This window comes from Pongo pygmaeus, chromosome 8 (assembly GCF_028885625.2).
Source record: "Pongo pygmaeus isolate AG05252 chromosome 8, NHGRI_mPonPyg2-v2.0_pri, whole genome shotgun sequence".
NCBI lineage: Eukaryota > Metazoa > Chordata > Mammalia > Primates > Hominidae > Pongo > Pongo pygmaeus.
Window position 1 is genome coordinate 131,204,460 of NC_072381.2, and position 27,523 is coordinate 131,231,982.

Genomic DNA, 27,523 nt, shown 5'->3' on the forward strand with positions numbered 1-27,523 from the left:
ATACCATTTAATGCTGTGATGGTGACTCTAGAAACAACATTAGAAACAAAAAGCCTGGAGCCAGACAAGACCCATCTGCATCCTGTACCAGGAGCTCCTGGAGTGAACCCTCCACACTGATGTGTGGCTCCATGTCCTGAGAAGCGATCCCATGGGGCTGGGGTCACATGGCACGGTGCCCAACCAGTGCTCTCTGATCCGGAAAGCTGGAACAACTGTCTGTGGCTTCCCTGCAGCTATTTCAACACCTGGCTGCATAGAAGAGAGTCACCGCCTGTTTAGGCTGCTGTTAAAGAAAATGACACCCAGCAATCCAGTCTGGAACATTCCACAGAAAGCAACACGTTGGCCATCAGGCCTTTTCCTTTCAGCTGCTTAGCCTCAGATGCTCTTTGAATTGGCCTCCAGAGGGCTTCTCCACACTGGTGCATGGAGAGGCCTCTCTCGAGAACACCATGTGGCACAAGAGGCCAGAGAAGGACAGGGTCAACTGTCTTTACTAGCAGCAAATGGTGAACACTTTCTATCACAGATTACAGTCTCCTGAACTGTATGTTTTTAGCTTGAAAATGTCTCACAGTGCTGGCTCATGAAACGTTCTAGAGAAAGCCTAGCAGTATCTCTTTATGTACAGCCCAGGTAGGGAGGGTAGGTCTGAGATGGCACGAACTCCCTGCGGTGCAGACTGAGGCATCTGTGCGAGGCCCTGTGCGCTCCTGGAGATGAGCTGAGGTCAGGAGGTCCCAGCAGCCCCTTTCCCTTGGGGGTCAGGCTGGCCTCACCCTCAGGGGCTTTCCCCACCGCCTTGCCACCAAGGATGAGGCTAAACCCCAGATATTACTCCAATGATTCATCAGCATAAGGGCATGTCCAAACTCACAAACTAGTGGGATGAGCTCCCAGAACCCACTTTCTTCACTTCAAAAGAGTCCTTTGACTTCTTCACCTGATGGAAGAGAAATGAGCATATTTTGGACTTGGACTAAGTACCTTTTAGAAGCACACAGAGCAAGGGAGACAGGAAGACCTTCGGAGTCAGCCAGTCCTAGGCTTAAGCCCCAGCCTAGCACTATTAGCTCTGTTCCTATGGACAAGTTTTCCCTCTCTGAGCTCAGTTTCTTCATGAGCAAAAGCAGGTCTAGTAATCATTCCCATGTCACAGCTCAGTACCACAATATGTCAGACAATTGGAGGCATGCACAAAATGCCAATGTATGTCAGACTCATAACGGGCCCTCAAACTCCCTTATAGCATTTCTGTTATGCCCCCAGAGCCTCCAGGACCCCGTGGAAGTGCCTGCCAGCAAGCCCTGGAGCACACTGAGCTGTGGGAAGACGGCTCCCTTCAAGGCAAGACCTGCCACAGCACCCCACGCCCTGCTCTTAGACTATGATGCCTCTGTAGGTTTTAAAAAATGCTCTTTTTACTTAAGGGATAAATTTCAGAGACACTCCTAAAAAGTCCCAGGAACAAGAGAACTGGGTCCTAATCCAGTGACTGCCTTTTGGGCCCAATCCTGGCTGCACCTAGTGATGCCTGCTAAGAGGGAGCAGGCAGTGTTGTGTTCCTGTCTAGGCCTGGGGAGGACCAATCCAGCCTGAGTCTGACCCGCAGGGGCTGACGTTAAGGCCCCGTGCCTCAGGGCTCCGGTTGACTCTCAGAGGCTACTCAGCGCTCCCCAGCTTGCCACCCACTGCCCCTGCCATGCTGTACTCTCCAGGAAAACCCTCTCCTTCCACGTCTCTGCTCAGTGGCTCCCTCTGAGTGGGAGGGCTTGGCCATGGCTACTGCCTGAGGGAGGGCCTGCCCTTCTCTGTGGAGAGGAGGCCATACCTTTTGTACAGACTTTCCTGAAGACCTCTGCCTTCTTTCGGACACCCTGACATGACACTGTGATACAAGAGGAAATATTTCGTTTTCCTCCCTATTCCTGGCACAAAGCTTCTGAAACTCTTGGAATTTCCCGTTAGAGGTGAGAGGAGCATCTTCTGTTATTCATAATAAACCCCTTTTAACCATACTGAAGTTTATGCTAATGAGGTGACTAGTGGTGGCCCCTAGAAAGCTTCAGGATGGGGGCTGAAGGCCAGAGGGAACCATGTGATCAAAAGGTTGGAGATGGAGCTAGTCACCAGGGGTCAATGATTTAATCAATGGTACCTACATAATGGAACCTCCATAAAACCCCTCAACTGTGAGTTTAGAGAGCTTCTGGGTTGGTGAACACATCCACGTGCCAGGAGGGTGGCACACCCCAACTCCATGGGGGCAGAAGCTCCTGTGTACTCAGGACCCTTCCAGACCTCTTCATCTGGCTGTTTATCTGTGTCCTTGTTATCTCCTTTATAAAAATCAGTACACATAAGTGTTTCCCTGAGTTCTGTGAGCCATTCTAGCAAATTACTGAACCTGAGTAGGGAGCTGTGGGAACTCCTGACTTGTAGCCAACTTGGACAGAGGTCCCTCAGCATCTAATACTTGTATCTAAAGTGGGGGACAGTTTGCTAAGACTGAGCCCTTAAAGCTGTGGGGTCTGGGTTAATTCTGGGTAATGTCAAAATTCAGTTGTAGGACACCCAGCTGTTATCTGGAGCATTGGATAATTGGTCATTGATATGAGGAAAAACCCCACCTATTTGGTATCCTGAGTGTTTTACAGGTAGAAACAGATACCTTAATAGCAGGCCCACCATATAAAAACTGTTCATACCTCTTCTGGTCAGTTAATCTACCCTGCCTTATCATGGTTACTGATGTCTATGTTCCCCACCCTACCCCACCTCCAGCCCCAGCTAGGCTGACAACTTCCAGAAGACAGGAATGGAGTCGAACTCCTCTTCAGTCCCAACGCCCTGCAAAAGGCCTGGCACACAGGTGCTCCTGGGTAAACATCTGCCGAACCATATTGAACTGACTTGTTCTCCTGTGATGTGGGAAGGAATATGGGGGGTGGGGCAAGAGAGGCGTCAGTCAATGCATTAATACCTGAAAGCCGTGTCCGAGCCGATGAATGCACATCCACTGAACTAAGGAGGGCACAGGCTCAGGATTGCCAAGTGGCTGAAACACTCTGGGACTAGAGCTTATTCATCTGAGTGGCCAGAAAAGGCCCGTGTAGTTCCTCTAAACTGGAGGCTCCTTAAGCTTCTGCTCACCAGAGTCAAGCACAGAGTCAAGCACACTTACGTCTTCATCCCTGCAGGAGCCCCAGTCACTCTAAATCAGAGTGGATGGAGGTGCTTGGCCAGCATCTCCTTGAGAGTAGGTCGGCATGGAGCAGGTGCCAGTCAGGCCTCTGAATGTGACAGGCCATGGGATGAGCAGTGGCCTTGCTGTGCTGAGTGTGAATTCCAGCCTGCCACTTCACAGCTTGTGACCTTGGATAAGATCTGGGCCTTGGTCCCCCAAGAGTCTCTATAGCAGCACAGTCAGAAAGAACTTTTGGTGATGATGGGAATGTTGTGTGTGGTCCAATTTGGTGCCACTGGCCACAGTGACAACTGAGCTTGTGAAATGTGCCCAGTGTGACTGAAGAACTAAATTTTCAATTGTATTTAGTTTTAATTAATTTACATTTACATTTAAATAGCCATATGTGGCTAGTGGCTACTGTACTGGAAAGCACAGCTTGCAGTGGACATGATTCTGACTTCATGGGGTGATGGTGAAGATTAAATGACATCATACAGGCCACATGTCTACGTACCTGAGACACACTAGGCACGCAGTAAATGCTAGTCTTCAACGTTAACACAGAGCACATAGTGACTCAGGAAAGGTACAACGAAGTTATTTTTAAAAGAAATTAGACAAGAGAAAAAGGGAGAATTGGAGAACTTGGGAAGGATCCACTGAGCCCAGCAGTATCTCTGCTGTTCCCTGACTGCTCACTGCTGCCCCCAACCCAGACGACTCTGTCGGGGGCCTAATTGAGCTCCAGGGATCCTCAGACCACAGGGCAGAAAAAGATGCAGGACTTTCTCTAGAACAAGCTTCCAGTAACACAAAGAAAAATATAAGCTAGAGAACCTTCAGGCAACAGCAATGACTTAATGGCAGGAAGACTTATAAGTAATGCCTTATAAGACGTTAGTGTACAAGTTTCCACGTCAAGAAAGGCCAACATCACCTTTAGGAGTATTTTTTTTTAATAACACAAATACTTTGTTTTACCAGAAACAAAACCATCTATCACTGTTTCAGAAGCCATAAAGAGACCTATTTAAGGTGTACTCTCTCCCTATACCACTCCTGATCTCACCACCCAAGGGCCAAGGCATATACCCCTCTCCTGGGACCACCTTAGAGGAAATTCTCAGCTGTCAGCAGTTTATCTGACCCTGTCCTCACAGCTCAGCAGACACTCCAGCAATTTTAGAAAGGGGTCAGAAAACCCTAGCCTGGGGTCAAAGCCAAGTCCATTGTTTGTGTATTTCCTATGGCTGCTCTCATGCTTCTATTGCAGAGATTAGTAGTTCTGACAGACCATTTGCCTGCAAAGCCTAAAATGTCCTTAACAGATGAAGTTTGCCAGCTCATGATCTCTAGGAAAGCCTGGATTTCCTCCCCTTCAGCAATCTAAGATAAGATGGTTCTACTTCCTGCTCTCATGGGGGTGTATGATCTTACACCTACAGCAGGGGAGTCAAATGACAAGGGGGTAAGAGCTTGCGGTTGCACTGCACATGCAGGGAAGAGAGGGGAAGAGAGATGCACCTTAGAGGTGGGGCTGCCCTACAAGTAGACGGTCAGCCTTCCCATCCCTCTTGCTCCAAGAATTTCTGCCTATCTATCTTCTGAAGCCTACAATTCCATAATTAGTTTAAGACTAAGTCCCCATTTAAATGCTAACACCCCTAGAACAAGCGCCATTTTAAATCCAAGTCCACAGGCAGCCCAGTGAGTCAGCTCTTTACCTGGGAGCAAGCTGGGAGAGGTAATTCAGAGATGGAAGTAACTCCTGAGAAGGGAAAGGACAGTCCTCGGGAAGGGGAGAGCACCCACTCACACCTCCTGCCTCTGCTCTCTTTGGAATCCCTCAAGTGATCTCTCCTGTGTTTTTATCTCCCACATGTTTTATTTTGTGTTATGTTCAAGTCAAGTTCTTTGGTACAGGGGGTAGAAGGAAGTGGGCTAAACCTCACAAAGGTATAGATACACACAAATACAAATAGGCTATGCTCCCAGTGTGGGTTATATGCTGCTCACCAATCAGTCTCACCACCAAGAATGCACTGAGGAAATATTCTTTTCCCTAGGTAGTGGTTGTGAGGTCAACAAAAAATAAATGGGCTTCATCTGGAGTGATGTTTTTCTACTTACTGGAACAAATATATTCTGCAAGCTTTTCTGCATTTCCACAGGTTTCTCCTTCTGTATCCAGGCCAATTTTACTCACTGGAAAACAACAAAGAAATGTATTTCTTAACACGGTTATTGAAGTCCTTTTGTTCCACCATTACTTTTTAACGTGCAAATACACAGGTATGCAGTTTACAAATCACATAGAGGATGTCTTTTCTTGAAAGCCACTGAGGGAAGATCACAAGTGTCTGTTCAGACGAGAAAGCATCAGGTCCTGGTACCTGCACCCCAGTTGTGTAGGCTGGGTAAGGCCTTAACTAGCTTCCCTGAGCCCCACATAACTCATCTACAAGAGGGGGAATCACCAACCATATGGAACTGTTTTAAGGATTGTGTCAGATAATAAGAGCAAACTGCTTGCCATCTAGGAGGTACTCAACAAAGGCTGTTTTCTCTTCAGTCAGGAAGGAGATGATGGGCATTTGGTACTTTTTGCAGGAATCGGTGTTACAGAGCTTTCATTTTGTTGGGAGGATGTGGCCAGACCACATCCAGAAAGGTGTCATGGCTTGACATGGCCAGACTAAAATGGAAGGAAGGGGAGGAAAGGTTTCATAATAATCTGCTAACAGGGACCCACAGCGCTACAAATACAAGTCATTTAGGATGAGGGGCTATACCAGCACTTTTGTGAGACCCCTATTCATGAACCAAGTAAGAAGCTAACCCAGGCTCCCCCTGCACTTTTCCAGACAGCAAACACTTGGCCACTCCACAAAGCGTGCTGAGGAAGGGAGGCCCCAGGGACTGGCTCAGTCAACACTGCTACCTGCTCACAGGAATGCGGAATGCCTCTGAGGAAGGAAGTGCTGTGGGCTTTCCACTTAGGAGTCACACAAGAGGCTGGTTAGTAACAAATGGCAGCTTTAATAAAAACACCAGCAGCTTTTAACTTATGGATCATTAAAAACATGCTGAATCAAAGAAAAATAAAGCTGTAACTCAGTGCAGGAACTAAGCCCTTGCTTATGCTACAGTGGCAACCCAGGCTGGACCTCCTCTCTGAGTTTAGAAGAGCTTAACGCATCAAAAACAAAAGTAAATAAAAAAACCTGTAAAAATCCCACAGGAACTGAACTGAGACATAAGAACTTAGCAGTGACCATGGTAATCAATATTGACATAAATATGCATTTTTTCCCAAGTAATGAAACAATAATAACCATAACCAGAACATTACCTCTCATATATAGCTTTGCTGATCACAAAGTAAGCACTTGCTCATTTGATCCTCACACCACAACCCTGTGAGCAATACAATTACTACTGTACTTGAGAGAGAAGGAAGCTATTAAGCAGTGGCCAGCTCTATTCGTGAGGGCAGAGACCGGGGCTACCTGGTCCACCCCACAGTCCACAGATGGCTCTCAAGAAATGTTTGGGGAATGCATATTTGGTCTAAGGTCTCAGTCCCTGCATGTGGCAAGACTGACTCTGCTTCAAGTCAATACGACATTTCAACCAACACTCTGGCTGGGCAAGCCCATCTTAAGGGCCCTGCCCAAGGAAAAGCTGACAGTGAAACTTCAAGTTGTCTCCAACTGTGTTAAATAAACCTGCCAGAGAGTATTTTTTACATTTGAGAGGTTAAGACACTGACTGCCACAGTTAAAGGGACTATAAGAATGTACCACCAAGTTTGGCTAATTTTTGTTATTTTTGGTAGAGAAGAGATCTCACCATGTTGCGCAGGCTGGTACGAAGAGTCTTTCTGTGTTATGAATTCCAAGTTGTTAATTGCTAAGCTATCTTCTGTGACATCACTGGTCTGGGTTTACAAGGCCAAGCAACAGTGCCTACTAAATGGCACCCAGGTCCAACCTTGCAATCAGATGGGAAAGTTGGGGCACCTGACCTTTGGGCAGCCAAATAGAAGGCTTTCCTAGGATATAGCTGGCTGAGTTGCAAGGTATGAAACCACAAGCCAACCATCTTTGCTTCTTCAATAAAAATTAAAATGTTATTAAAATATGCATATATTATTGAACCAAATAATGTTCTCAGGAGATTTTATGTAGACCAAGTACAGTAAGTCCTCACTTAATGTCAACAATAGATTCTTGGAAATTGCCACTGTAAGTGAAACGACATACAGCAGGTCCTTGAATAACATCGTTTCATTCAACATGTTTTCATCACAACATTGATAAGGAAAAAAAAAATTTGTTTCTTGATACATCATTTCACTTGAAGTGGCAGTTTCCAAGAACCTATCAACAATGTTAAGTGAGGACTTACTGTATAATGTTACATAGCATGTACTTTTGAAAAAATTTTATTTTCAAATAAATAGACAGGGTTTCACCATGTTGCCCAGGCTGATCTTGAACTCCTAAGTTCAAGTGATCTGCCTGCTTCCACCTCCCAAAGTGTTAGGATTACAGGTGTGAGCCACTGCACCCAGCCAGCATGTACTTTTTGCCATCTATTATTAATCAATAATACCTGTAAAGTTATGTCAGCTTGCAACATTTATAAAGAAATACTGGCATCTTCTCTCACTGGACTTCCACACCGAAATCCTTGCTATTCAATGGACCCTTGTTTTCATTTCTACTTCAAGAAAAATGTCTACCTTGTCTTCTCTTTGCTTCAAATGTCCAACTTTCCTAACCTGATTCCCAGGCTTTACGGAGCCAGGGTGGCTCTTGACTAGAGGGCTTGTGGGCAGTGGAAAGTGGCTCCTAATGATCCCTGTGATCCATGCCCCTGTGTCATCCCTCCGCTTGAGTGTGGGCTGGACTTACTTGATTCAAGCAAAAAGAAATGGCAGAAGAAATGGATGCCACTTCCAAGATTAGGTTATAAAAAGACCGTGGCTTCAGTGGTAGGTGCTCTCTTTTGCTCTCTCTCGGATTGCCTTGTGACAGGGGACGCCAGCTGCCATGTCTTAGGTAGCCCTCTTGAGAGGCCCATGTGAGTGAGCTGGGAAGCAGATCTTCTGAGGCCCACTGACAGCTATGTGAGTGATTTTGGAAGCAGACCCTCCCCCAAGTCAACCCTCAAGATGTCTGTAGCCCTGACCACCAGCTTGACTATGGCCTGGTTACAGAGAACCCCACTAAATCATGCCCAGATTCTGGCCCACAGAAACATTGAGATGATAAATGCTTGTTTCTAGCTAGTAAGTTTTGGGGTAATTTGGGGGTAATTTGTTATGCAGCAAAGATAATACATTGGGCCTGGTCTCCTCCCAGCTGTTGGTGCTCAACTTCTGATAACTCTCCAGGCTCCTGCTGAGATTCTAGTTGAACAGAAACCTCAGAGAGTTCAAGCAATGCCTCCTCCCTGTGCCTACTCAAAAGAGCTCCTTTGTACATTATTATATCTGAAAAAGTGAGCTAAAATAGAATGTTCAAAGTTGGGTGACTGACTTTCATGTCAAGGAAAAATATGGTTTCCTTTCAAAGACATTTTTAAAAGTTACAATATTTCTAATTTCCTCTCTCCTTTGATAATATGTTCCCCGCATTTAGAACATGTCCTTTTCCTTCACAACTGAATAAACAGGGACCAGACTGAGTCCAGTGAGTGCCTAACTGAGACCAAGGCCCTGCTGCTTGTGCTGCACTTCATATGGTCCACTCTCAGCCACTCTAAGTCTCAAGATATAGATACTCACCGTTCATTGTACCACCATAGTCTTTTTTCTCGTTTTCTTCTCATATGACAGGACAGTGACAGCAAAATGCATAGTGATGCTACCGAAATCAAACTGAAGGGCATGTGATGCTCAAAATGTTTGCTTATCAGTGAATGTGTGAAAGTTTGGAAAATGTATAAATATACCATATATTTGATAGTTGAGTTTTTGGTAGGAAATATAGAGAATGAAAGAAACTGTCTATTTTCTTTCCTCTTCTCATTCAGGAAAAAATGATAAAAGAAAGTAACAAGCAAATTCTTAACTTATTTTTGGAGAGAGATGTGCGGGAGGCAAGATGGTTTCCTTGGCAACCAAGCCACTGATTCCCTTTCCCTGGCTGATCTGCTGAGCTTGTGGTAAAAGTCATGCTGCTCAGAAGATCTAGGAATCATCTTTTAATTAGCTTAGCAACTCCCAGCTGGTTTCTTCCCCAACTTCATTTTGTTCTCTGGAAAATGTGCTTTTAATTCTTAAACTATTTTCACTCATATTATACATTCCTTTAATATTTTCAAATTCACTGGACAAATGGAACTGTTCTGAAACAAAGTTACAGGCTAATTTATGACAATTGCTAAGCATTGTTTTAAGTATTTAAAATGCGTAATGTTAATTTTTAATGATTACTATTTATATTTTATGCTTTATTAAGAATAAATAGACTCAAGACTGGAAAAATGCACAAAATATTAAGAAAACTATAAAAACCAACTATAATATCACCATCTGGAGATTTAGGCTTTTAAAAAAATTATAGTAAAAATACAACATAAAATTTGTCATTTTAATCACTAAGTGCATAATTCAGTGGCATTATGTACATTCACAATGGAATTAGTCAGCCAAAGGGTACAAACATTTTAATAAAGCTTTTGCATACATACTGACCAAGTGGTTCTCAAAAGATGTAAACCAATTTTTAATGCCATTTGGAAATGTTTGATTATATTTGTTTCACTGCATTCTTATCAGTAGTATCGTATATTTAATTAATTTTTGCAAATTTAATAAGCAAAAAATCATATTTTTAAACTGAGTTAAAGTGTTTTTTAAAACTGAAAAGGCTAAGCCATTTTGTGTTGTTTTATTTTTACCTTGACTCCTTACCTAGAGAAGCAGTAGCATTTCCAACCACATACACTGACTTGGCATTCCATTTTTCTTTCAGAGACCTTTTCCAGACTGTAAAACATGAAATGATATGTGAATTGTAAATACCAAAGTGGCCATTTGGACTGTTGCCCAAGGCTGCTTGTTCACCCTAAGAAACTGAGCAAAGCAAACTATTAGCAACCAAATGTAAAAAAAAAGCATCTCAAACTAAAATTCCATTTTCACCTTGTTCATGTTTTATAGGCAATTTTTTAAAAATTGCTTTCATAATGTTTTAGTACTCCTTGCTTGAAATATTAGCCTGTCTCCACAGTTGGTACTAGAAGAATTTTAATGGGAACCAGGAAATCAACATAACTTGAAGAATTAATTTGCATAGTGAAATCAAAAATTTAAATCTAGACTTTTAAAGAAAAAGACACTGGTCATTTAAAAAAAGCAACTTAAATGTCTAACAAAGATATCCAATTGGTTTATTTGGGACATAAATCTGAAAGCAGTCAACAAACTGTAATCTCAGAGGAGAGGGTTCATTTATCCATTACACCAAAGTAAAAATAATAAATTTCAGGTCAATTAACAAACACAATTAGATACAGAATATTATCATTTTATGATCAAACAAAATCTTTAAATATAGATTAAAGAAACACAAAGAGAAAATGGGTTGTATAAATATATCATAAAGCTACTGGGCATTCATTACATTTTTAGAAAACAGGGAAATAATAGTTCTTCCTTTCTAAAATCTGGTTATGAGCATAACTTTCCCTTAAATTCAAGAGTATTCCTCTACCCTTTACATTAAGGGAAATTCCCTTTGAAATGGTAACCAAAGATTGAGTTCCACTTTGCTTCCTACCCCATAAATATCAATAGTATTTATTCAAAAGTTATCCATAGCATGTAAACAAACTACTTTCCAAGGCTCACAGCAGAACAACTGGAGTGAACACTGGGTGGAGTCAGAAAGCCTTCCACAGAGCCGGCTCTGCCCCTTAACATGTGTGTCCCAAGGTAAGTCAGTTAACGCACTTCGTCTGTTTCTTCATCAAGGTAACTGGGATTAACTACACTCCTACTACTTATTCCCTATGGTGGTTGTGAGAATCAAAATAAGAAAATATATGGGAAAATGCATTTTAAACTTTATTATAAAGCACCAGAAAGAGTTATAGTGACCTTTCTAGGGTTTTCCTCTTTTTCATTATCTTCATCCTCAAAACATACACAAAAGGAAAAAATACAACTGCAAGAAAAAGCACCCAGAGCACCACTGGGAAAGAGTACACATGCTTCCCCATCTAGCGTATAATGGCACAATCGCGGCTCATACAACCTCTGCCTCCTGAGTTCAAGTGGTTCTCGTGCCTCAGCCTCCTGAGTAGCTGGGACTCCAGGCATGTGCCACCACGCCCAGCTAACTTTTGTATTTTTTGGTAGAGACGGGGTTTCGCCATGTTGGCCAGGCCGGTCTGGAACTCCTGACCTCAAGTGATCTGCCCACCTTGGCCTCCCAAAGTGCTGGGATTACAGGCATGAGCCACTGCACCTGGCTGGCTCTGAGTTTCTTAGGTTCTCAGACTTTCTTTTCAACAGGAGGTGAATGTGTGTATGAAATCACTAAGAAGGTGGGATGTTAGGCTACAGCGAAGCCTGGTTAAATGTGGAGACAGAATAACCAGAACTCACCACCGTCACTTACTCCGTACCATCACTTACTCCATGCCCACTCTGCTCCTGGATGCTTTCCTTTGGGACTCAGACTCTGCAGCTTGAATCCTGCACTTGTGCTTTATACATTGTGGGGGCCTGGAAAGTTCCATACCCTTTGTTCTTCAGGCTCCTCATCTGCCAAGTGAAAATACTAAGCATATCTATCTCACAGGAAAAAGTATTCAGGACAGTGTCTCACACAGAGTGAGCATTCAGTAAGTTCTACCTAACTAGTTGTCTACTATTAGTAGATAATCCCATTACTATTAGTAGTAATGCCATGATGAGAGGTCAAGGAACTCATTAAGGTCCAAATGGCTGCATAAACCCAGGTCTAACTCACTCCAAAGCCCTTGCATAACCACTCTGCCTGCTGCCTCCGCTCATCAGTGTAACTGTGGAGGTGGGTGGCCCGAGTGTGAAGCCTGGCTCTGCACTGTCTTGTTCTGCGCTTACTATCCCGGCCTCAGTTTTCTCAATGGTAACATAAGACATAAGATCATAGCAATGTGTGCCTCTGGATTGTTATCTAGGGTTAAGTGGGGTAATAGACGTGAAGTATTCATTACACAGGGTCTGACATATAACAGGCACTCCATAAATGTTAGCTAGGAAGCTGTTCGATTGCATTTATTAAGAAGGTGTTTGTTCAGGCTGAAACCCAGGGTTCTGTTAATGGGCACTGCCATTTTCATACTGTTCTAATAGTGAGGGACGGAGGTGGGAAGACAAGTCAAAGAGATGACTGGGTCACTAAGTGCCTGACATGGTGGCACTGACCATTTTCTCTTAGTTAGATTTTTTCATCATCTCTCTTTCAGGAAAGTAGTATTTATCCTATTTTCAGATGATACCTTCTAAGAGGATATATCAGTCCCTAGGAGGTGAACAACGAATAGACAGGGGAAGTCCCCCTCAGGGTCATCTGTCTGGGAGTTTAGGAGACAGCCCTGTCTCCTATTTCCCAAAGCAGAGTCTGTGACCTGATACCAGTAAGCACTCACTTCTCTTAGAAGTGCAGCTGCTTCTGGAAGTTAGTCTCCCAGCAGGAGAAATAAGAGTAAATAAATGTCCAGTGGAATCCACAGCAGACCCACCCTCACCTTCAGTTTTATTGTTTTTCTCCAAACATAACTCTGCTGCTTCCACTGCTCTGGGGCTGGTAAAAATGAGTCCCCCGTAATCTTCAGGATGAGAAAGCTGCACACCAAAAAGCAATAAAGGCATTTTATATGATGGCTATGTTCAACATCTTCCAAGGAGCTAAGACTCAGAATTCCAAATGCTTCACAATAGTAGTAGGCAAACTAATTCCTTCCACCCATCTCCTGAACACTTACTGAGTGCTTACTATGTGCCTGGAACTATTTACTCTAGGACTTTTAGGATACACAGGTGAATTCCTTATTCCCAGTATTTCCCCAGGAAGCTCACAGTCTAGGGCAGAGACAAGTGAAACACAAGGTGGTAAGTGCACTGCAGCACAGAGGGGAAGCCTGACGCAGCCTGGGATTAGAGTAGGGTGCAGGTAGTGGGGGAAGACTTGACCTGAATCTGTAATAAAAATGGGAATATTCAGGGGGTGATATCAATGCTGAAGCCCCGATTTTCAAAGAGGATAATGGTGATATCATCTACCGAACCTTTACTCTGAGCCAGGCACTAGGCTGCTGTATATATCTGACTTCACTGAAGCTGTGGGCACTGAATTTTCATTCTGAAGCATTTGGAAGGCTTTATTGGACTTGTCTCCTGCAATTTTTATCACTCCTCACTGGAAGAAGAACTGAAGTTGTGGGCAGAAGCCCTGGGTTTGAGTCCCAGCCCTGTCTCTTCCTTGCTAGAGGTCTTAGCTGAGTTGCCTAATTTGAGACCCCAATCTTTAAAAAGGGAAAATAACACCTCCCTGGCCTGCTTTGCAGAAGTTGGGGGTGAGGGGTAGATTAAATGAGAGGATGAGTGAAAGGGTTCTAGGACTGCTGAGAGCAATGCAGGTTTGCTGCTCTTACCATGACCTGCTCTCCTGAGCCCCAATCTCTGAGTCTGGGTGGCTTTCTGGAGGGGCTGATAGAGGCTCAGTCAGAGCCTCCCAACAGCAGCAGCCTCCTGGAGCCAGGTGAGGTTATGCTGCCTTGTTTTAAAGTTTGGGAATAAAATAAGGAGACAGTAAAACAGTCCCTCTCTGGCTTCAGCTGACAAGGGAGAAATCAAACACTAACATGGTGCTCAGTCACAACAGGCCTTACCTTCTCAGAGAAACTGGGAAGAGACAAAAACTCAAATGATAAAACAGGGATCAAAGTGGCTTCAAGTCCATATAATTCTAATTCCTGCAAATGAAAGAATATAGTTCTGGATTGGCTAGGGCTGTTTTTAAAATAAGGAAACATTAACAATTTATTCTGCGTCAGTTCCTCTGAGGTTTTGCAGACCCCCACCCCTGCCTGCTCCAGGCCCCCTGACTCAGTAGAAAGGACACTATGGGATAAGGAGTCTCAGGCCACTTACCCTGATATATGGATCCTGGCCACAGTCGTCTTCCTTCGCATCCTTCAGTAAAAGAACCTTCATTATTGCCTGGCAGTCCTTATAGGGCGCTGTGACAGAGCAAGGAAACAGATCTTAATTAGATCTCAAAGACTCTTCCTAAGCAATTTCCAATGGGGACGGTACACAAGAAGAAGGCAATCAAATGCTTGTTGAAGAGACCTATCCCTCCTACACCATGACTTAGCGCTAATGGGCTTGTTCTTTCTGAAGACCCCTGTCACTGATAAGGCCAAGAAAGAGCATGTTAGCAGTTGATATCACTTGGAAAGACAGATGAAACCATTAGTGAAAGCCAAGTGTCTTATGCCAAACGTTTATGGTTCGGGAAAGAGAACTGATGTGAATTTAGGGTTGTATCAACAACAAACAGAGAAATGGATATCTTATGTTTTAAGGAGATAAATAGCTTTTCCATTTCAAGATAAATATGCTAAGTAGCTCATAAGCACTTTAGGAAATAATTATATTGACTCTTCTACTTATTAAGTGATGTTTTTCTAAACGTTGTCAAGTATCATAAGAGAGTCTAACAACCTGGAAAACGATTTGTTGACATCAAAAGCCTTATATACTTCATCCTCTTTCTTCCTGTAATTTCACTTCTAAGAATACTAAAGCAATACTCATAAATGTGTCCAAAGATTAACATAAAGATGCTCACACTAGAATTCTTTAGAATTACAAATAACTGGGCCAGGCAAGGTGGCTCACGCCTGTAATCCTAGCACTTTGGGAGGCCCAAGCGGGCGGATCCCGAGGTCAGGAGATTGAGAGCATCCTGGCTAACATGGTGAAACCCCGTCTCTACTAAAAATACAAAAAATTAGCCAGGTGAGGTGGGGGGTGCCTGTAGTCCCAGCTACTTGGGAGGCTGAGGCAGGAGAATGGCGTGAACCCTGGGGGGCGGAGTCTGCAGTGAGCCAAGATAGCGCCACTGCACTCCAGCCTGGGCGACAGTGAGACTGCGTCCCAAAAAAAAAAAAAAAAAAGTAATTACAAATAACTGGAAAGAATGTAAAGATCCAACGATCAGAGAATGGTTAAATAAATCATGTTACAGACCTATGAAATCATTAAAATATTCACAAATAATTACATGAATTATTTAATCACAAAATAATGTTAAGAAAAAAGCAAGATTCAGAATTACATAAACAGTAAGATTTTATAGATTTCCATACATAAATGAAAGGATATGCACCAAAATATTAATAGTAATTATTTCTGAGTGGTAGGTTACAATGATTATTTTCTTCTTTACCTCTTTCAGTATTATACAAATTTTTTTTTTACAATGAAAACTATATTCCTCTTGTACTGGGGTCGGGGGCGGGCGCACATTATAATCATCCCAAAGGCTGGCCAGGCACAGTGGCTCATGCCTGTAATTCTAGCATTTTGGGAGGCTGAGGTGGGCAGATCGCTTGAGCCCAGCCTGGGCACTATGGTGAGACCCTATCTCTACAAAAAATTAAAAAATTAGCCGGGCCTGGTGGCATGTAACTATAGTTCCAGCTCCTTGGGAGGATCACTTGAGCCTGGGAGGAGGAAGTTGCAGTGAGCCGTGATCCTACCACTGCAGTCCAGCCTGGGCGACAGAGTGAGACCCTGTCTCTAAACCAACCAACCAACCAACCAACCAATAAATGCTGCTGAGAAACTGCAGAATAAATCTGCTTGAGATGTAGATTATCATTCCATAAATGGCATTAGACCCACCACTTACTTAATAAATATTACTCAGTGGTTGCTAAGAGTCAACAGACTACATTGTTTGAAGCAGAAATGTGCCAATTCTGGGTGCCATTACTTATAAATTACTACTGAATATATTTCTGGAGTATTATATTATTTATGGAACATTTTAGGAAAATTGGCTCAAAATTAACTGCTTTGTATCTAAGCACCAAACCTAGTGAACAAGTATAATAATTATGAAATCGAGTTCTAATATTGCTGTTATCAAGGAGTTAGCTAGAGAGACTGGGGATTTGGGGGAATGGGCACTGTGGTTCCTATCACTTCATAAAGTTACTTAAAATGTGTCTCACACAGAAATTAGGAGCCTATCCTTCTGCAATGGTCACTTTTGCGTCACCTTGACTAGGCTCTAGTGCTCAGTTTTTCCAAACACTACTCTAGGTGTTGCTGTGAAGGTATTTTGGAGATAAGATACATCAACTGGCTTTAAGTAAGGGAGATTATCCTAGATAACCCAGGTAGGCCTGATTCAGTCAGTTCAAAGGCATTAATAAGAGCAGACCTGAGGAAGAAATTCCAGCCTGTGCGACTCCCCACCTGCCCTTCCTGCAGGCCTGCCCTCCTTGTTGGCTTGCACTGTGGATTCAGACTTGCCAGCACCCACAGTTGCACAGGCCAGTTTCTTGCAATCATAGAGACAGAGTCTCGCTCTGTCTCCCAGGCTGGAGTGCAGTGGCGTGATCTTGGCTCACTGCAACCTCCGCCTCCCGGGTTCACACCATTCTCCTGCCTCAGCCTCCCGAGCAGCTGGGACTACAGGCACCTGCCACCACGCCCGGCTAATTTTTTGTATTTTTAGTAGAGACGGGGTTTCACCGTGTTAGCCAGGATGGTCTCGATCTCCTGACCTCGTGATCCGCCCACCTTGGCATCCCAAAGTGCTGGGATTACAGGCGTGAGCCACCGGGCCCGGCCTTACTGGTTCTTGTTCTTTGATTGAACTCTAACACACCTTCTAATTTGGCAGCTCCAGGAATCCATATGTCACTGAACGCCAGGGAAAACTTGGCATTTTCGTCTAAGGCATAAATCCTCTTGTGGCACACGAAGCAAGCAGTTAGTGTGGGGATGAAAAAGCAAACACATAATGCTTGGAAGCAGGCAATCCCGTGGCCACAGGGCTCTCCTCAGCCCCACACCATGTTCCGCCATGGATCTAGCCTCTGAGATACAGATCCCCACATTATCCCCACATTTTCAAAGAATGTTTTTGTAATGCTTTCAAATACCAGGAGCCAGCCTCTCACAAATGTTTCTATATAGTTCTCAGACAGTGACGCCAATTCCCAAGCCTGGAATCCCCCTCAGGAAAATTAGGTCTGCATTATTTACTGGGGCTGTGTGTAATAATTTCAGAACTAGTAAGTGCTATGAGGTGATCTGGTAGAGTGACTGGGGTGCTGATAACTAGTTACCTGTCCAGGGAGACCTCTGGGGAGCTGATATTTCATCATTTTGGCATGTATGATCTGAATGACAGCAGCAGTGAGGAGAAAATATTCAAGGGTCAGAAAGGGGCTTGGGTATCCCCAGGAGAGAAGGGTAGGTGTGGCTCAAGTGTAATGGACAAGGTAAGCTTTGGATTTCATGAGAAAACGGACCCCACTAAAAGGTTTAAGACAGGATTGACAGTGATGGGATCTACACTTCAGAAACACCACTGGCTTCTGAGGCAAGGAAGGACAGGGACCCCATGGGTCATAGCAGATTAGCTGAAAGGCATCGGTGACTGAATCAGTTGTGGTGGCGGTGCTGGTTTTAGCAAAGGCAAGGTAAAAGTGACTGGATCAAGGCTTCATATTGCAGTTATCAGGATTTGCCAATGTAATTCCAGGCAAAACCATCTGTCTACAGCCTAGTTTGAAATGGTTGGGACCAGGCTGAAAAGAAGTGTCTTTCTTCTTTGAATCCTACCTGAACTTTTTTTGGTTTGTCCAGTTTAATCCTATCAGTAAATCACATCTTTCTAGAACAGTAACTGTACTAGGCACTAGGTATCTAATATGATCCCTACCTCATTATATTTATAGGAAGGTCAAATAGGTACTTTATAAATCAGCAAAAACATAGTCATAATGCAGTAAGTCTTGTAAAAGAATAGTCAAAACTGATAACTGGTACATCTTATTGGGACTGGGAGGTGTGGTATAGATTGCCACTTGCCCCTAAGCATCTACGCTTCCCTTCTCCTCATAGAAATGGTATCGCTCATTAGCCGGGCAATGGTTGCCAAAAATAACAATGTGTAGTTAGATGTCATGAGGTGACTAGGTTCTGGCAATAGGATGCAGGGTGAAGTGATGTGCAAAACTTGTGAGTCCTGTACTTAGAAGGAATGCTGGTGCCTCCCCTCCCCTCCCCATTTCTGGCTGGAATGTAGATGGGGTGGCCAGCCCCTTCATACTCGCAGAGGACAAACTAGGGAAGATGGAACAAGACAGAAGGAGCACAGACCCCTTTGTATGACAGAGCTACCACTCCAGCCAGGACTTTTGCATCAGAGAAAAGTCAAGTCCTATCCTGTTTCAGCCATTGTTCATTTGGATCTCTGCTGGAGTGTCCGAATCTATATCCTACTTAACACAGAGGTAAGAGGCTTCCTTATGGAAGTGTACCTGAAGCCTGAGCGGGAGCTGGTGCACTGTAGATGCTGGGGTCGGTTCACCTGAGCAATGAGAAGTCCAAGCGGTTGGAGAGCACAGGGCAGAGTGGTGAGGGATGGCAGCAAGGCAGGCAGGGCCAAGTCTGCTGGGTCTCGTTGGGTCATATTAGGGAATGTGGCTCTTATCTTAATAACAACGGGAAGCTTCTTGTTTATAGATTTTTTTTTTTTTTTTTTTTTTTTAGAGGCAGGGTTTCACCATGTTGCCCAGGCTAGTCTCGAACTCCTGAGCTCAGGCGATCTACCTGCCTCGGCCTCCCAAAATGCTGGGATTACAGGCATGAGCCACTGCACTCAGCCTTATAGATGTATCTCTCCTCTCTTTTCCTCATTTCTGCTTGCCCTTTTACCTTCTCCCTTCTCTAAGGTGATAACGTAAGGAAGGAAGTATGGTGTTACAGAATAAGCACAGGACTAAGGGCCAAGGGACCTGGGCTCTGGTCTCAGCTTTGACTTAACCATGGTGTGATCTTGTTTTTTCCCATGTTAAATGGGAATAACCTCTGCCCTACCAAGCCTTAGGGTTGCTGAGTGACTCAAAGAAGATAAGAACAGCGAACAGATCTATTGAACACTTACTGCCTCCCAGGCACTATTCTAAGAGCTTCACATGCATTAAGTCTACCGACCAGGATTAGGAAGAAGCTGAGGTGTAGAGAGGATGACACTCATCCAAAGTCTCAGAATTGCTAGGTGGCAGAGCTGGGATTCACACCCAACCAGTCTGGCTCCAAAGTCTGTGCTCTTAACCCCCTACACTATATTATGCCTCACACACACTTTGAATACGAAAATGTTTGGGAAAAATAGAGATATAAAAATATAAAGTATCACTGTAGTACAAAGTGCTTAGTTTAGTTATGCAAACACCCCAAAGCAAAATCAATCTACCCATTGTAAACAGATAAAATATTTCTCCTGGGTTCTAATCTGTGGTTCTCTTAGGTAATAAAACCGATGCTGGCATGAAGTTTAGGCTTCTGGATAATAAAGAGCTCCCTGAGATGTGTTGCAAATAAAAATCCAACTACTACCCTTATCCTTTGTCTGACATCACTAAAAGCATTTGTCTTCTTTTTTAATCCTGTATACAATCATTCCCAAACACTGAAAGCATTTCTAATGTAAAATTAGGCCAGGACAATGGTTCATGCCTGGTAATCTCAGCACTTTGGCAGGCTGAGGCAGGAGGATTGCTTGAGAGCAGGAGTCCGAGACGAACCTGGACAACATAGCAAGACCCCATTTCTACAAAAAATTTTAAAAATTGTTAACAAGGAGCTGGGCATAGTGGCGCATCCCTGTAGTCCTAACTACTCAGGAGGCCGAGGTGGGAGAATCACTTGAGCCCAGGAGTTCAAGGTTGCCGTGAGCTATAATCGTGCCACTGCAATCCAGCCTGGGCGACAGAGAAAGATCTTGTCTCAATAATAATAATAATAATAATAATAATAATAGTAGAAAATTAAAAGGTTCTGTTGTTGATGATTCTTTGCTGTGCTAGAGTCACATATTATCAGGCTGATTGGGAAAGAAATCAGTTGAGAAGCATGCACAGATAGGCTAACACATCGCCACGTTGGGCTTTAGGAAGAGGCTTGGTGGAGTAGAGGGTGTTTGCACAGGTGGGCCAGGGTCTGAGTTCTGGTCTAGGCTGCTCTTGCCTCAGTCTCAGTTTCAGATTCCTGTATGTTGGAAAGGGGCTGTGAGCGTCTCCATTGTTGGCTTTTTTGATGGACTTTCTTTCCTGTAGTAGATGCTCATTATTTGCTCACCTTGTGGGAAAACAACAATTTCAATTTTACCCAGCATCTTTGAAACAGAGACAATGATTAATTTTCCTTAAAGTAAAATGGAGCACTTGTCCTTCATGTTGCCTGCTTAGGTCTCTCCCAAGCGTACTCTACTTTCTTTCCTGTTCTAAAGTTTTTTGTTTTTGTTGTTGTTTTTTGAGACAGAGTCCTGCTCTGTCGCCCAGGCTGGAGTGCAGTGGTGCAATCTCAACTCACTGCAACCTCCGCCTCCCGGGTTCAAGTGATTCTCCTGCCACAGCCTCCCGAGTAGCTGGGACTACAGGCAGGCGCCACCATGCCCAGCTAATTTTTGTATTTTAGTAGAGATGGGGTTTCAGCATGTTGGCCAGGATGGTCTCCATCTCTTGACCTCGTGATCCGCCCGCCTTGGCTTCCCAAAGTGCTGAGATCACAGGCGTGAGCCACTGCACCCGTCCTAAAGTTTTTTAAAATAAACGTCCACTCCTGCTCTGAAGCTTGCCTCAGTCACTTTTTCTGCCTTATGCCCCCAGTTGAATTTTCTTCTGAGGAGACAAGATTGAGGTTGCTGCAGATGCCTGATTTGCCACTGGTAACATATTGGGTGCCACGTGACGCAGATGGTAAGAGATCTCTATGCCTCGCTTTCTTTTGCAGGAGGCATCTGATCCCTGTGCAGTTTTTCTTCTCCCTCTCTCTTGCTTACTAACCAAGCCCCAGAACAATTCCTCTTGGCCATATGTGACTCTGCTCTCTGCCAGTTGATATCTTAGCTCACTCTGGTGGGTGGCTCATGGGAGTGGGAAGGACCCTAGGGTCTGCATCAAGCAGATCAGAGGCACTATATGGCCCTCCTTGATAGGAGGCTTGTGAGACTGGTGAGGCTAGGGCCTAAAAACCGTGCAGTGTCTGGGGTTTCCTCTGCCTTTTTTTCCAATGAAAATAACGAAACCTCTTATTTCCCATTGAGGGGGAAAAAGGCGGGAGAAGCCCCGGCAGGACTGAAGCTGCTCCTGAAGCTTCCAACATGAAACTCACCTCGGTACTGGTAAAAAGAGGGCTCAACCTGTCTCTAGATTTACAGTTTAATGCTTGCTCTGCCATTTTACCCTCATACTTATGTTCATCAATCATTGATGAAAAAGAAAAGAAAAAAAAATGACTGGAATAAGGACACCTTACTGGTAAGAAAGAACCAAACCTCAAACCCATACTTTCTATGTCATGGTGTTCTAAGTATCAGCAATAACAACAGTCACCCTTTTACTGAGCATTTACTCCTGTTAATTACTGGGTGTATTAGAGTTCTTCAGAGAAACAGAACCAATGGCATATATTTACATCTAGAAAGGGATTTGTTACAAGGTATCAGCTCATGCAGTTATGGAGGCTGAGAAGTCCCATGATCTGCTGTCTGCAAGCTGGAGACTTGTAAACAGGAAGGCTGGTGGTGTAGCCTGAAGGCCTGAGAGCCAAGGGTGTGGGTTCCAGCCTGAGTCTGAAGGCCTCAGCACCAGGAGCACCAAGGGCAGAAGATATCCCAGATCAAGCATGCAGGAGGAGACAGGACACATTTTTCCTTTCTTGGCTTTTTGATCTATTTAGGCCCTCAACAGATTGGATGCTGCCCACCTACTTTGGGGAGGGCAATCCACTTCACTCAGTCTATCCATTCAAATGCTCATCTTTTCTGAAAAAAACTTCATAGACACACCAAGAAATAATGTTTAACCAGATATCTGGGCACCCGTGATCCAGTCAAGATGACACATAAAAGTACGTATCACACTGGGTTAAGCATTTTACATGCAAGATTGCAATCCTCACTTAAACCTGCAAGGTAGGTGGTATTAGCCTTATTTGCAGGAGGTGAAACCAAGTCCCTGAGAGGTTTCAGTAACTTGTCCCAGGTCACACAGCACAGTAAGTGGCAGAGATGGAATTTGGATCCTGGTCTGAAGCCCATGCTCATTCTCCTAACCACTTGCTACCATCCCTCTGCCTCATTAAGATAAATTCTGAGCTAAAGATTAACACTGAACGAGTGGTAAGCAATCTACTACCTGCTGAGTTCAGTTCCCTGGGGTCAGCACTGTATTTACTTTCATATTCACTATTCTGATTCACACTTTGACTATGAGCTCAACATTGGGAACTAATCTGAGGGCATAAAGTAAGGCTCTTTCCCCTACTTGTCTTACAAAAGTGATCCATGTTTACTGTGAAAGATTTGCAAACTACAAAAAAGTATAGTTCCTCAAAAAAATAAACATAGAATTACCATATGATCTAGCAATTCCACTCCTACATATACACCCCAAAGAATTGAAAGCAGGGACTCGAACAGATATTTGATACTCATGTTCATAGCAACATTATTTACAATAGCTAAAATGTAGAAGTAACCAAAATGTTTACCGACAGATAAGTAGACAAACAAAATGTGGTCTATACATGCAATGGAATATTATTCAGCCTTAACAAGGAAGGAAATCCTAATGCATGCTACAGCGTGGGATAAACTTTGAAGACATCACACTAAATGAAATAGTCACAAAAGGAAGAATATTGTGTTACTCCACTTACATGAGGTTTCTAGAATAGTCAAATTAATAAAGATGGAAAGTAGAAAGGTCATGGAGGGAGAATAAGGGAGTTGTTTAATTATAGAGTTTCAATTTTGCAAGATGAAAACAGTTCTGCCAATGGATAGTGGTGGTGATGGTTGCACAATGTGAATGCACTTAATGCCACTGAACTGTATCTTTGAAAATAGTTAAGATGGTAAAATGTATGTTATGTATTTTTCACCACATTAAAAAAGTATAAAGAAACAGGAAAAAAAAATTGGCCATGGTATCTCAGTGCAACTCTATTGATATGTTCGCATGGTCTTTCTGAGTCTTTTTTCCAATCTTAGCCTTTTGATAGGTCTTTTTTGACAGCTTCCTCTCTTCTCCATTACAGGAACATGTTTTTGCAGTTGTGCGACCCAAAGAGGCCATTTCAAGCTGCTCCATCAGATGCGGAGCGCTGACGTGTAAGTATTACTTTAATATCCATGTCATGGCCGGGTAGACAAGAGACTCCCAGGAAAGACGGAACTCACAGAACACGATTATGGGCAATCTGGGCTCCCGGGGACCTTTAGGGCACGCCATCTCCTACTGATGAAGGATCAATGATTTATCAGATGTTACCCTGCTTAAACAGAAGCAGCCTATTAGGGCAGCTCACTCCATTCCCAGAATCAAACATATCCAACCCACCCACCCCCCTCATTTTACAGAGAAAAATCAATTGAGAACCGCAGATCTCATTCCTAGAAAGCTGATAGATCCCGTTTCTCTCGCAACGGGAAGACCTGGCCGCTCCAGGCCGCATCCCCACCTGCCACAGGGGCTGGCGCTCGCTCTGCAGTTGGCTGCAGTCCCCTCCACTCTTCTCTCAAAATAGGCTCGGGTCTTTAACCTAGACTACCCCACCGGCCCCGAAGCATTTTTTTTTTTTTTAGATAGGGTTTCCCTCTGTCGCCCAGGCTGGAGTGTGGAGTGCGGTGGCGTGATCTCGGCTCACTGCAACCTCCGTCTCCTGGGTTCATGCGATTCTCCTGCCTCAGCCTCTCGAGTAGCTGAGACTACAGGAGCGCACCACCACACCTGGCTAGTTTTTGTATTTTTAGTAGAGATGGGATTTCGCCATGTTGGGCAGGCTGGTCTCGAACTCCTGACCTGACGTGATCCACCCATCTCGGCCTCCCAAAATGCTGGGATTACAGGTGTCCGCCACCACGCCCGGCTAATTTTTGTATTTTTAGTAGAGATGAGGTTTTGCCATGTTGGCCAGGCTGGTCTCGAACTCCTGACCTCTGGTGATCCACCCGCCTTGACCTCCCTAAGTGCTGGGATTACAGGCGCAAGCCACCGGGCCTGGCCCACAGCCGAAGCATGTTTAATTGCGGTGCCGGCTTTAAAAAAACTTTTAGGTCAAGAAATGCGCTCCAGAAGCTCGGCGAGGGTAGACTGGGCAGGCGCCTTCCGTCACCGGCGCAGCGGTAGGGGCAGCGGACATCCCCGCCTGGGCAGGACCAGGTCCGCAGAGGCCTCGGGGCCCTGGCCCCGCTGTGTCACACACCGCCCGGGGCCGGGCCCCTGCACGACCGCGGGCCTCGGCGTCTGTACCGGTACAGCGGGCGGCGACACCTACCTCGCGGAGCTGGGGAGGCCCGAATGGGCTAAGAGATGGGACAGTGCCCAGCACTCGGCCTGGCACACAGCGGGCACCCAGTCGGGAGGCGGTGTCGCGCAGTCCCAGCGAAGAGGCTGCTGAGGCTGCAGAAGCAATGACAACAGGGGCGGAAGCCCCCTCCCCACGCAGCCCGAGGGGCCGCGGCTGCCACCCGCGCCGGGCCCCAGGACCCCGCACCTCAGACTGGGGTCGCGCGGGTGGCCGCGCGCACAGCTAGGCGCTCGCGCATGCGCACCGACATCCAGGCCGCGGAAAGAAGGCAGAGGTTAGATGGGTTGAACCACTACGGGAAGGGGAGGGGAAGCTTTGGGAGGAGAGATGGAGGGCGGAAAGCGGAAGAAAAAAGCAAGATAGGACCACAAGCTGGACGTGACTGTAAGGGGCTATGGCTGCGGAATCCAGCAGGGGCATTGGGGTTGACGTGCGCTCAGCGCCGAGCTTCTTCGTAGTCCCTCACCCCCTTGGCTACTATGGGCTGGTCCGGAAAGTCAGGCAAGGGAAAGCTGCGCAGGCGCAGTGTGAGCGGCAACATGGCGTCCAGGTCCAAGCGGCGGGCCGTGGAAAGTGGGGTTCCGCAGCCGCCGGATCCCCCAGTCCAGCGCGACGAGGAAGAGGAAGAAGTCGAAGATGAGGACGAAGACGATGACGACAGTGACGAGGAAGAGGATGAAGAGGACGAGGTCATTGACGAGGTGAGAAGGACACGCTTCCCTAGTTGGTTTATACCTGAGAAAAACTTTCTGGCAAGCCCAGGCTGTGTAAAAATAGTGTAGGGTCTTCCCTGACCCTGAGGGTCTGTGAGGAGAAACTGGAGATAAGTTCTTTCTCAGGTTTCTCCTCGGTCTTTAACACACTGCAGCCATAGTAGTTATTATTTAAAGGCCTACTCCGGTCCAGTTAACCTCCCAACCCGCGTCTTCCCCGAAAAAGCCCGCCGCAACAAGTGTGTTCTCGCCCTCTTTAGTTCTCAGGCTGAAGCCTCAGATCCTGAATCGGCCACCCCGGGCTCGCAGAGGGGGTCCTGTCCTCTCGGGGCAGCAGCTGTCCTCCTCTTCACTCTGCAGGCGTGCGGCACTCACATGGGCCCTCAGTTTCTTGAAGGCTCCTGCCGGGTTCTACCTTAGAAGCCTTTTCAAATGCTCTTCTTCATCCTGCAGTTTTCCCTTTCTTCTTCAGATCTCAGCTAGGCTGTATTTTCTGGCTCCTGGGGCAGCTGACCCAAGTCGTGGGTAAATCTTTGGCTTCATAGTCTCATAGAACTGGTTTCCTTTCTTCAGAATAGGTCCTACCGTAGTGCCTGGCAATATAGGTACTTATTATTTGTTTAATAAACAATTAGGACTGAATGATCCTTCAGACTACTGAATGTTTAAATAGGTACCTCAGCCTTAACTTGTCCAAAGCAGAATTTGTATAATAATTCATGCTGCTCGCTTAACCGTCACCATTTCTATAAATGGCTCCTAAAGTCACCAGCTGCTCTAACCCAAAACCTGGGGCTTAACTTTAATTCCTCCCTTTCCTCATCCTATATCCAGTCCATCAGTAAATCCTGTTATCCAGACATTTCTCAGCACTGATTCTGAGACCATCGTAGTCCACACCTCCATCATCTCTTGCCTGGACTACTATTTAACAGCTTTTAACCGGCGTGCTTTTCTCCATTTTTGTTCCCCTACAATCAGTCTATACTCCACTTACAGTCAGAGAGATCTTATAGGTCTGATCTCACGCCTCTGCTCAGAATGCTGCATTGGCTTTCTAGTTCATTTACAAGAAAATCAAGAGTCCTCACAATTGAGGGACAGAAAGGCAGCCTGGATGGCTGGATCAGAATAAGGAAGAGAGAGTGATAGGAAATAAAATCAGAGAGGTAATCATGAGTTGTGATGAGCATGGAGGGGAGCATGGAGAGAAGCGTGGATGCAGGATTAGAGGTGACACCATGGTGTGGGTATGTGATCAATCTTCCCTTACAGATCTTTACTTTGGCTCTATGCCTTGAATGCCATCTCACCATTTTTCACTTAGAACTTTGGCTATTTTATTACTTTTGGGTTATAGAAATCAATGCTTCTTGTGTCAACATGGGAAATCTGTCACACCACCACAGTCTTAATTCTAAATCACCTGGGAATGAGGGACAGGGCTCTCTTCTACAAACATGACTGTTCCTGCTGAAGCCATGTGGAGATGAGCCCATACCCAGGAAAAGGGTGCTGGACAGATAATCCATTTGCTGCCCATTTCCCTGGTGGTGCCATAATAGTCTGGGACAGAGGTCCGAGACGTCTGTCTAGACAAAGAGAAGAACACTAGATGAACATTATTTACAGAATGTATTTATATCTAAGGAATAAGTTTAAGTCCTGAATAATGACAGTTTGTTATTTGGTTTAGTTTGATCCTGTTTGGAACACTCCCACCCGACCCTTTGTGTTTTGCTGCTCACATAATCTGGCTAAGTTAGCATTTGAAGTCTACAAAGCTGGACTTAAAGAGTTCAAATTGGAGCTGGAATTGCTCTAAGCAATTCCAGGGCCTTGCACATTTACAATTAAGGAAGCCTTAAATATATACATAGTCAGGGTGGCAAGGTAAAAGGAGGTCTGATTTCCTCTGTGATGTCCTTCAGCTAAGACCTAAATTCCGAAACCGTTAAAACCTGCAGTGCCTTTAAATATATTATT

The 27,523-nt window shown here is 44.9% G+C and overlaps 2 protein-coding genes across 15 annotated transcripts in view; one reads left to right on the forward strand and one right to left on the reverse strand.

Annotated features, from left to right (window-relative positions):
• The window catches only part of UROS (uroporphyrinogen III synthase), a 46,582-nt gene extending 21,506 nt beyond the window's left edge, over positions 1-25,076 (reverse strand). For 4 of the 5 annotated variants that reach the window (XR_010127487.1, XM_054436507.2, XM_054436508.2 and 1 more), the window contains exons 1-6: positions 24,792-24,931; positions 14,349-14,437; positions 14,087-14,170; positions 12,944-13,040; positions 10,119-10,193; positions 5,324-5,398 (exon numbers count right to left, since the gene is read on the reverse strand). Coding sequence is in view for 4 of the 5 variants with exons in the window: in XM_054436507.2 (XP_054292482.1) it covers positions 5,324-5,398; positions 10,119-10,193; positions 12,944-13,040; positions 14,087-14,170; positions 14,349-14,411 (394 nt within the window). In the remaining variant the exon portion in view is untranslated. Of the gene's footprint in view, positions 1-5,323; positions 5,399-10,118; positions 10,194-12,943; positions 13,041-14,086; positions 14,171-14,348; positions 14,438-24,791 lie in introns of all 5 variants that reach the window. The other variant, XM_054436506.2, reaches the window with a different exon arrangement.
• The window catches only part of BCCIP (BRCA2 and CDKN1A interacting protein), a 30,148-nt gene continuing 27,621 nt past the window's right edge, over positions 24,997-27,523 (forward strand). For 5 of the 10 annotated variants that reach the window (XM_054436496.2, XM_054436498.2, XM_054436500.2 and 2 more), the window contains exon 1: positions 25,328-25,525. In XM_054436496.2, the coding sequence (XP_054292471.1) occupies positions 25,364-25,525 (162 nt within the window). In that variant the 5' untranslated portion in view covers positions 25,328-25,363. Of the gene's footprint in view, positions 25,526-27,523 lie in introns of all 10 variants that reach the window. The other 5 variants (XM_054436499.2, XM_054436503.2, XM_054436504.2 and 2 more) reach the window with 2 other exon arrangements.